Source organism: Anabrus simplex, chromosome 2 (assembly GCF_040414725.1).
Source record: "Anabrus simplex isolate iqAnaSimp1 chromosome 2, ASM4041472v1, whole genome shotgun sequence".
Taxonomy (NCBI): domain Eukaryota; kingdom Metazoa; phylum Arthropoda; class Insecta; order Orthoptera; family Tettigoniidae; genus Anabrus; species Anabrus simplex.
The window spans coordinates 436,448,015-436,458,461 of NC_090266.1; the positions used below are offsets into that span (position 1 = coordinate 436,448,015).

At 40.5% G+C, this 10,447-nt stretch overlaps 1 protein-coding gene across 1 annotated transcript in view; it reads right to left on the minus strand.

Annotated features, from left to right (window-relative positions):
• Window positions 1–7,521, minus strand: part of LOC136862878 (venom protease) — a 291,355-nt gene extending 283,834 nt beyond the window's left edge. The window contains exon 1 of the mRNA XM_067139153.2: window positions 7,397–7,521. Coding sequence (XP_066995254.2) covers window positions 7,397–7,469 — 73 coding nt within the window. The 5' untranslated portion in view covers window positions 7,470–7,521. The remainder of the gene's footprint in view (window positions 1–7,396) is intronic.
• Between the last annotated feature and the right edge of the window lie 2,926 nt (window positions 7,522–10,447).

Sequence of the window (10,447 nt, forward strand, 5' to 3'; positions counted from 1 at the left end):
TGATTTTCACAGGGGAACTACTGCCTGCGGGCAGGTTACGTGAGAATATGAAGAGATAAGAAACGGAGTGATGCTCGCAGCATGTTACTCAGTGCTACTGGTCGAATGCACCCATGGCGTTAGTAAACATCGTTTTCGACCGCATAGTTCTAGGCTGGTGTATGGTACAGCCGCACTATATTTGCTGTCCACATATCGGCAATGGCTAGTGTGTTCAGCAGCGGTGAACACACAGACATTATTTTAAGCTGGACAGCCTGGTCGGAGTGCAACAGAAGCTCCAAACAAACGTACGCCTTCTACACACATATTTTGCCGAACACTATTAGTTTTTGTTCCATACAATCAACACTTTTATCGAGTTGAATGTCTACACGCGTATAAATTAATAAGTTATTAGATTTCATTTACTGCATCTTTGGCGTGGCAACAAACAGTAGCACCGGGCGAGTTGGCCGTGCGCGTAGAGGCGCGCTGCTGTGAGCTTGCATCCGGGAGATAGTAGGTTCGAATCCCACTATCGGCAGCCCTGAAGATGGTTTTCCGTTGTTTCCCATTTTCACACCAGGCAAATGCTGGGGCTGTACCTTAATTAAGGCCACGGCCGCTTCCTTTCAACTCCTAGGCCTTTCCTATCCCATCGTCGCCATCAGACCTATCTGTGTCGGTGCGACGTAAAGCCCCTAGCAAAAAAAAAAAAAATAGCGGCGGTTAGGGGGTGGAGTGAGGAGGGACATTCACTCCCACTCACAGTTTGCAGAGTAGTCTATATATTACATTTTATTCCACTTTAGCCAGGTGGAACTAGGAATTATTTAAAATAAGCTATTTGTACATTTGTCATATATGCTAAATCTCCCCTTTACTGTATAGCGCTAGGGCAAGTAGGGGAGACTTTGCATGTGCTGTGAGCAGGGGTAGTAGGGTTAAGTTACATATTTTTTGCCGAGGCCGTGGCCACTGAGTTATAATTCTCCCGCTTGCCGCGCGCATTCGTCAGTCTGGTAGTCTCTTTATTGTCTGTTAGTTTCTTAGTGTGCATTCAAATACTAAATGATTCTTAATTGCATGATCATGCCGTACATCTATGTAATTGTATCGGGAGAGCTGGCCGTGGGGTTACGGGCACGCAACTGTGAGCTTGCACTCGGGAGATAGTGGTTTCGAATCCCACTGTCGACAGCGCTGAAGATGGATTTCCGTTGTTCCTTTTTTATCTTCATGCCAAGTAAATGCTAAGGCTGTACCTTAATTAAGGCCACAGCCGCTTCCTTCCCATAAGTTCTATCTGTGTCGGTGCTACGTAAAGTCAACTGTAAAAAATATATATTTAATTGTAATTGTAATTACAACGCGAGAGAATACCAACTTTACTTCCTTCTTCTTCGTTCTTAATCTGTTTACCCTTCAGGGTTGGCTTTTCCCTCGGACTCAGCGAGGGATCCTACCTCTTCCACCTCAAGGGCAGTGTCCTGGAGTGTGTAACATTGGGTCGGGGATACAACTGGAGAGGATGACCAGTGCCTCGCTCAGGCAGCCTCACCTGCTATGCTGAACAGGGACCTTGGTGGGGAATGGGAAGATTGGAAGGGATAGACAAGGAAGAGGGAAGGAAGCGGCCGTGGCTTTAAGTTAGGTACCATCCCGGCATATGCTCGGAGGAGAAGTGGGAAACCACGGAAAAACCACTACCAGGATGGCTGAGGTGGGAATCGAACCCACCTCTACTCAGTTGACCTCCCGAGGCTGAGTGGACCCCGTTACAGCCCTCCTACCACTTTTGGAATTTCGTGGCAGAGCCGGGAATCAAACCCGGGCCTCCGGGTGTGGCAGCTAATTACACTAACCACTACACCACAGAGGCGACCACCAACTTTACTTTCACCGGACTGAATTATTTTGTTTATATTATGTTATTTTATATGTAACTATAATTAATCTGCCCCGTGGATTATTCGTAATAATAGTATGTTATTTTATTATTTTGATTCAGTGCTGTATAATGAAGTTTTCACCAGGTCTCACAAACATACTACGGTGCATTTACCTAATAAATAATATAACACAAAGAAATAATTTAGAAGCGTCGGTATTAGCTCCCGCTGAAATACGATTACAACTGAAAATATTTTTTTTCAATTTTCTTTACGTCGCACCGACATAGATAGGAGTTATGGCTACGATGAGACAGGAAAGGGATACACGTGGAAAGGAATAAACCGTGGCCTTAAATGTGGTACAGCCCCAGCACTTGCCTGGTGTGAAAATGTGAAACCACGGAAAACCATCTTCAGGGCTGCTGACGGTGGGATTCGAAACTACTATCCGCCGAGTGCAAGCTCAGAGCTGCGTACCCATAACCCCACGGCCACCTCGCCCGGTATAATTAAATGGAAGTACGGGATGATTATGTAATTAAAAATCATTTAGTATTTGAATACTCACTAAGAAACTAACAGACACTAAAGAGACTGCCAGACTGATGAAGGCGCGTGGCAAGGGGGTGAATTATAACTCAGTGTCCACGACCTCGGCAAAAAATATGTACCCTACTACCCTTCCGCACAGCACATGTAAAGTCTCCACTATTTGCCGTAGTGGTATACAAATTGGTTAGCCGCGACGAACAGTATTTTGTGCGTATTTCCGTCAATAATTATGTTAATAATTAAAGAAAATAAACCAAAGAGTTATCAGATAAGATAACAAGGTTTGTACAAACAGCTTTTTTTAAATAATCCCTAGTTCCAGCTGGCTAAAGTGGAATAAATATGTAACGATTACTCCACAAAGTGGGGGGGGGGCGACTGACCCACCTCGCCCCATCCCCTAATCGCCGCTACTGTTTGTAGACACGCCAAAGATGAAGAAAAGTAAATCTAATAATTAATTTATACACGTGTAAACATTCCACTCCATTGCTTGTATGAAACAAAAACTAATACTGTTCGGTGAAGTACGTGTGCAGAAGGCATACATCTGCTTGTAACTTCTGTTGTACTCCGACCAGATTGTCCAGCTTAAAATAATATCCGTGTATTCGTCACTGCTGATCACACTAGCCATTGCTGATATGCACACAGCAAATATAGTGCGGCTGTACCATACAGCAGCCTAGAACTATGCGGTCAAAAACGATGTTTACTAATGCAATGGGTGCATTCGACCAGTAGCGCTGAGTAACATGCTGCGAGCATCACTCCGTTTCTTATTTCTTCATATTCTGACGTAACCTGCCCGCTGGCAGTAGTTCTCCTGTGAAAATCAGTTGGTAGATATCCCATTCATCATTTGTGCATGCGGGACATTTATAAGTAGAAAGTACGGTGTTCGAGAGCCACCTGGTATATAAGCCCAGTCACTGCGTACATAATACACAAGTTTTTGGACATCGCGTTGCACATTTAGTTCAATGAGTACTTTGTTATTCACTTTTTTTAAGACAGTAGATCTTCAGGGCTGTTTTACACATTTTCAGAAGAAATTGTAAACCGTTGCGTAGAAATATCTTAACGAAATCGATACAAGCCTAGAGATATTTGCAAATTCTAAGGTGATTATATAAGGAATGCCTGCACTCTCAATGGGAGCACTGTTTCATTATACCAAGATATGATTCAGTCTGTACATTATCCTGAAATTCTTCATGGGCCTATCTTAAGAGGCAAGAATTTACGGAATTTGTACAACTAACCGTTCTTATCCATGAATTTTTATCACATGCAGTACTTCGGATATGTAATATCACGGCTACAATTTAACACTATTTTATACATATCGTAGGTAAAAATTCGCGTCTGATCTAGTAGTAACGGTATTATAATTACGAATATACACTACTGTGTTCAATATTAACCTTTTACAGAAATTATAATTCCTAGCATGGTCTGTGACGTGGTTACTAGACTAGCGAGAACAGTTTAAAACTTTACTTATCCTCCTCCAGATAGAGGAGTGAAAGTAAGCGACTCGTAATATCACATAGGAGCACCATCACATTATACCATTACTTATTTCCAGAGACATCAGGTATGATCATACCGGTATAAGTGATGTTCTGTATGTACTACTGATAACTAAATATGTTCCACACGCATAAAACATTTTTTTCAACTTCATTCTTTAAATTAAGTTCGAACTTCAGCATGGGCATCACATTACATAAAATATCCGCCATGCACTGCACGTACGTCCATAGCCATAACAATTAAGGAAGGTACCTTGCAACAATGTACTGTACATACAACTGTTGACTAATCATATTCTTCACCCTTAAAACTTTTTTTCCAACTTCGAACTGATTGCTGCTTAGTCTTTCATATTTAAAAATACAAAAGAGAATAAACGAGGACACAAGGACATATAATGGATTTAACTTCTTATCAAAAAACGTTTGTGTGGTCTTTTAGGAGATTTCATTTTTAACCTACGAGTTTATCTATTATTTTAAATCTCGGCGGGCAGGGTAATTCATTTTATGTTTAACGCCCCTGAGGTGGTAAAATATAATTCTGGTTAAATACATTTTATTATATTTTACGTATCTTGGTGTAGATACATGCTATTTGATCGAAACAGACTTTCAACCTATTAGGTCGTCTTACGTACATTTAGTACGTGTTGAAGAGATGTTAAGTACAGAACAAAAATGGCCAACCAGACACCAGTGGGGTCTGAACCCACAACCTCCCACAACGCACTCTACAGAGTGATGGTAGTAGTACCAGACCTGTAGCTTAGATCCTTTCCAACAGAACAAAGATGGCCTAGGCCACCATAGCTCAATTGGTAGAGCAACCGACGCGAAATCGGGAGGTTGTGGGTTCGGATTCCACTGGTGTCTGGTTGGCCATTTTCGTTCTGTACCTAACATCTCTTCAACACGTACTAAATGTACGCAACACGACCTAATAATTTGAAGGACTGTTTCGATTACAATGCCGTCGTGAAAATTCAATATTCATTAAATGCTATTTGCTTTACGTCGCACTGACACAGATAGATTTTATGGCGACGATGGGACAGGAAAGGCCTAGGTATGGGAAGGAATCGGCCGTGGCCTTAATTAAGGTTCAGCCCCAGCATTTGCCTGGTGTGAAAATGGGGAACCACGGAAAACCATCTTCAGGGCTACCGACAGTGGGGTTCGAACCCGCTATCTCAGCAAACAGCTGAGTGTTCCTATCCTCACGGCCAACTCGCCCGATAGCGGATAAATGCAATCGTGTCTTGAAAAGGCCGCACACATTATTGGAAATATTCTTTCATCAATTTGAACGATTGACGCGGGTTATTTCTTTAGATTAGCATCATATTAATTTCGTAATCTGAATTGCTGCGATTGTATCAGCATTACCTGTACTCTTATAGTACGTGGACTACTAACGTAGCTTCTAGCTTTCGACGTGAGTATTTTATTTCCTCATTTCACGCAATAGCCGAGATCGTAACAAGTTTGGAATACTGTGTACTATTCCAATCAGAGACCCGAGGATTTATCTAGTTACACTAATTGACGAGCATATCAGAGTTCCTCTGACCTTTCTCTTACACTTTAAACAAACGAAACTGGTAAACATTGTATTTCCAGCCAAAAATCTCAGAAATATCAATGTAGCCAGTTCTGTTCTCCTTCTGTAGTGTTACTTCAGTTTCACCAAGCAAGTGGCCGTGGGGTTTAGCTTAACTAGTCCTCAGTTTTCACTAAGGAGATAGTGATTTCGAACTCCACTGTTCGGCAGCCCTGAAGATGGTCTTCCGTTGTTTCCCATTTTCACAACATTAAGCCCACGGTTGCTTCCTTCCCACTCCTAACCCTTTCATACTTCATCGCCGCCATAAGACCTATCTCTGTCGTTGCGAGGGGATGCACATTGTAAAACAATCCAATTTCATTAATAAATCAACTATATCTGTTTTGTGACAATGCTGGTCTTTAGGTATAACAATTTCCCCGGAGGTGAAATGAGAAACCTTGGAAAACTTTCGAAGAACGGTCGAACAACACTACGAAGATCCGTAAAACATTGTGATCACTATGCCTATGCAGTTTTATTTTCATATGCATAGTTCAAAATCGGATGAGTGGAGCAGTGATTTATATACCAGAGGTTACGGGATCGAATTCCAATGAAATCGGATTAAATTTACCGGTGCTGAAATAGGAGGGCTAGATTTACGGCTACGTTAATGAACTTCTCCGAGCACATCTGCGTTACCTCCAAGTAATTTGAACAAATACCTGTTAAATAAGATGAAGGGGAAGAAGAAGAATATCGAGTAAGTGACGTATTTCCTCTCACTCCAGTTTTCTCTCCCGTGGACCACTTTGTTATTAGTACGCACTCCAATTACACCTGAACAGTTTGATTTTCCAGCGAAGCTTTTCACACTAAGAACAATACGATTTCATAATTCTGGAAGTGTGTGCTTTGAAGTAGCTCTGTCCTTTTAAAATTGAGCACATGAATTTAAACTAAATCTTGAAAAAATTTATTAGTGGAATTGACTGCATACTATTGTGTCTTTTATTACTCCACACAAGGTCCTAGGGACATCGTGGTCACCAGCCAAATGTACTTACCGGATATTACTGTAAGTCCGGTTGATACTAGTGTATATGCAGTATAATGTCAGCTGTATTTGATGCGTAAAGAAAATTGCATCAGCTTCAGACTTATGACATCTTTCTCATATCTCCGAGCGCTTTCGAGTTAAAATCGGACAACATCTTTTAAAATAGTATATTTCTGTCTTTGAAATATTTGGCGAATTAAACTGAATAAATAAATTATTTTAAAAAGTTTGTCGCGTTTTATCTCCGACTTCCCTAAGCTATACTAAATTTATCATCCGACATTTAAAAGGACGGCTGTAAATAAAGCAATAATTCAGTTTAGAAAGCTTCAATGAACGAATTATATGGAAGACTTCTATTCACCCAGATATTATTAAGCTAATACGTTAGATTGGAAAGTCGATTTCGCAGGCAGTTTTGATCTTTAAACTTCACTGAATGTAATCTGTAGTTGTGATTAAAACCTGGAAACGTCAAACTAACTACCTGCATCAACACAGAATTTCACAAAAATATAAGACTGAAGTATCAATTTTTAGTACGTCTCGTCGTCATCCTGAAAGTGTAAACACAATTTCGATTTACATAGGTAAATAGATTATTCGTGAATATCCGAGAATGAAAAACCACTTGAAATTACGAAATTAAATCAGCTGCGTTTAACACAGTTAATTAACAAAATTATAAAGAGATTAATTCTAAGGGAAAATTTATCTCCCATAACCGGTCTCTATTCTGGCAGTTTATGAGCCATGAATTCTATACTTACTGAAACTCGGGCACGAAGAAATATCGACAGTGAATGAGTATATCTCTCACCTGATGGTTTGTCGGTGGTAGCTACATCCAGTGCCAGCACTAGAATTACTGCTATCAGCCGAAGACCATCCATCCTCACAGCGTGCTATTCGACATCTAAATGGGGCACTACTTTGATATGACCCCCAGACACATCCGGCATTTAGTTTATCCTTCTCTGCAGAGATACACGCAACGGTCTCCAATGTGCAGCGTTGTACTGGAGTTTGTATCAGACGGGTTTATTTCCTGTCACTGAAGTCCTTTCATTCTTTCAAGAGAAGAACGTCTGCGTAATATCCCAAAAATTACTGCATTATTTCTTTTTCCGAGCGTTTTGGGAATCTACTTCTGTAGTTTGTGTTGTATCCCCTTTCCTTTGTAACTCCTAGTGATGATGGTCACGGTCATTAAGGCTATATGGTCTGACTCCGTAATTAGCCGGATGGAAACTCGTTGATCGAAAAAATTCACATTCCCAGAATTTTGGCCGGTTGGGTAAGAGAAGTAGCGGCATACAGTTCACTAGTTTTCAAGAAGCCTGTATTTAATTCTAATCCTCTCTACAGTGTTCATTTGGACTAATGGCGTAGAACGCTCCTGATGGTGATAAGCCCGTCGGAAGGCGACGTTAAGCCTTGAGCTGTCCCCTAGGTGCTATTCAACGGGAGTAGGCTATGTGCTGGCACCGGATTTCACCCTCTCCCCTCGTAATATCATATATCATTCTACGTCATTCACTTAATCTCATTTACTCCTCTCATAAGTTTGACGTCAGGAAGAGCATCCGGTCGTAAAAATTCGCTACGAAGTTTCACCTTACTTCATACCCGATTCCGTTGGAACAAGGTTTGTAAATACTTTATTCTCGAATTCATAGAAATGTCGGGGGTGGGGCAGGAAAGTGGTTTATTCAATGGCTTCTCGCCAAGGTGAGGTCGAATCCGGCCAACGTATGTGGAATTTTTGAAATAGAAAGTCACATTCATGTGGTTCTAATTCCACACAAGATTGAAGATCCCACAGCCATGATCACGTTTTTAACAATCACGTAAACATGAGAGTGTGGAACACGTCCAATTTATGTACCGTAGAATATTGTAGACCGTAAGGGTTTTTCATTTGAAACTCTCACACATCATATCAATTGATTATGCGGAATGAGTGGTGTAGTTTTAAACATGCATACGGGAATATATGAGTTCGAACTCCACCGTCTGCAACCCTAAGTATGGTTTTCCAAGATTTCCTATTTACACATCAACCAACTATCGGAGATGTGCCATAATTGAGACCCTGGCTACTACTTTTCTAGTGGAAAGTTTCTCCTACCTCTTCATCGTCGTAAGCCAGCAAGTGTTAGTGTGGCGTTAAACGGCAAGCAAAGAAAGAAATTACTAGAAATGTCCAATGTTGGTCTCAGCTTAACGATAACCGATTAATTTTTCAATGCTTTCACATTACGAGTTCAATACTGGAATATTCTAATTTCCCGCTAATTTCTCTCACGAAGAATGCTCTTCTTATTCCATGGTCTCTTTCGACCTTTTTTACGCATATATTATATTTGAATGAGGTGATATTTATCCCGCGTTCCTCTACTTCTTATCTAGTCTATTGTAGTTTATCGATTAGAATATCAAAATTCACTTTGTCGTTTATGAACTATGATAGACCTTTAAGTCGTATCCGCCCTTAAATAAGAATTCTGGACTTCTGTCATATTCATCCGCAATAAAGGCAATTTGCTTATCAGGAAGATGGAAAGCAACCTAGTCAAGGAAAACCGCTAATTTCCCGGAAAGTGAGTTACGAGTTGCAAAACTTTATGTGAATTCCTAATCGAATGTGCGCGGTTATTGACTTCGAGCTGAAACATTTACCGGAATAGAAATCTTGACGATAAGTTCGATAGCTGCAGTCGGTTAATTGCGGTCAGTATCCAGTATTCGGGAGATAGTGGGTTCAAACCCTACCGTCCGCAGCCCTGAAGATGGCTTTCCTGGTTTCCCATTTTCACACCGTTCAAATGCAGGGGCTGTATCCTATTTAAGGTGACGGCCACTTCCTTTCCACTCCTAGCCATTTCCTGTTCCATCGTCACCGTAAGACCTATCTGTGTCGGTGCGATGTAAAGCAACTAGTAAAAAAAAAAAGAATAATAAGTAAATCTTGGCCATCTTAATAAAGAGTTGGCAACGATTTCACTGGAATCAAGTAGTCGTGTAAATGAGTTTCCAAGTATCGGCTGTATGACCTATTTCTAAATTTCACCCTACTCTGCTGTATGTATATAATTTCAAAGGAGTCATCCATATTTTCAAAATTGCAATTTTATGTCATTCAAAACGAGTGACCTTTCATATTGAGAAAACGTAAGAAATAAAAATGTGATAATCAGCATTGGAGCCCACAGTATAGTAGTGTATAAATTCCAGAATTATTATATTTTACGAATATTTTACCTTGAGAGTGATCAAAAGGTTGTCAAGAACATCTGTACTAATTCGTCGGTACGCGTTCTAAATATTCGCGAAGTATTCACACTTCTTTTGGTTCTGAATCATGAGGTTGTGAAAAATCAGATTTGCTTCCCTCGCGCCCACACGTTCGGATAGGTACCTGATTCTACCATAATGCAAATGACAGAAATAAACCTGAACTGTATTCTAATTATACCTATTACACAAGTTATTTAACGTGATAAAGAACAAGTACCTCGGAGATGTAATAATGTGTAATTAAAGACTTATGACACAAGGAAAATTATGAATTATGAGAACTATTTCATAATTCAAACACCATCTGTGAAATCAGAATGTTCACACTTCTTCTTTTGACATATGCTTACCACCATTCTAATATCTTGTTATTTCCAGCACTGTGAAAATGGGATAATGAGAAATGTGCAGGTGACTACCGAACACTTCATTAGGTACATATCCCCTATTTACGTGATGTGGATGAATGTTAATCATGGAAAGCACACTTGAGAGCTGCCAACGGCGAGGCTCGATCCCGCCATCTCCTGAATGTGAACTTATTGCGTAACGAACTGTATCGCAAAACCAA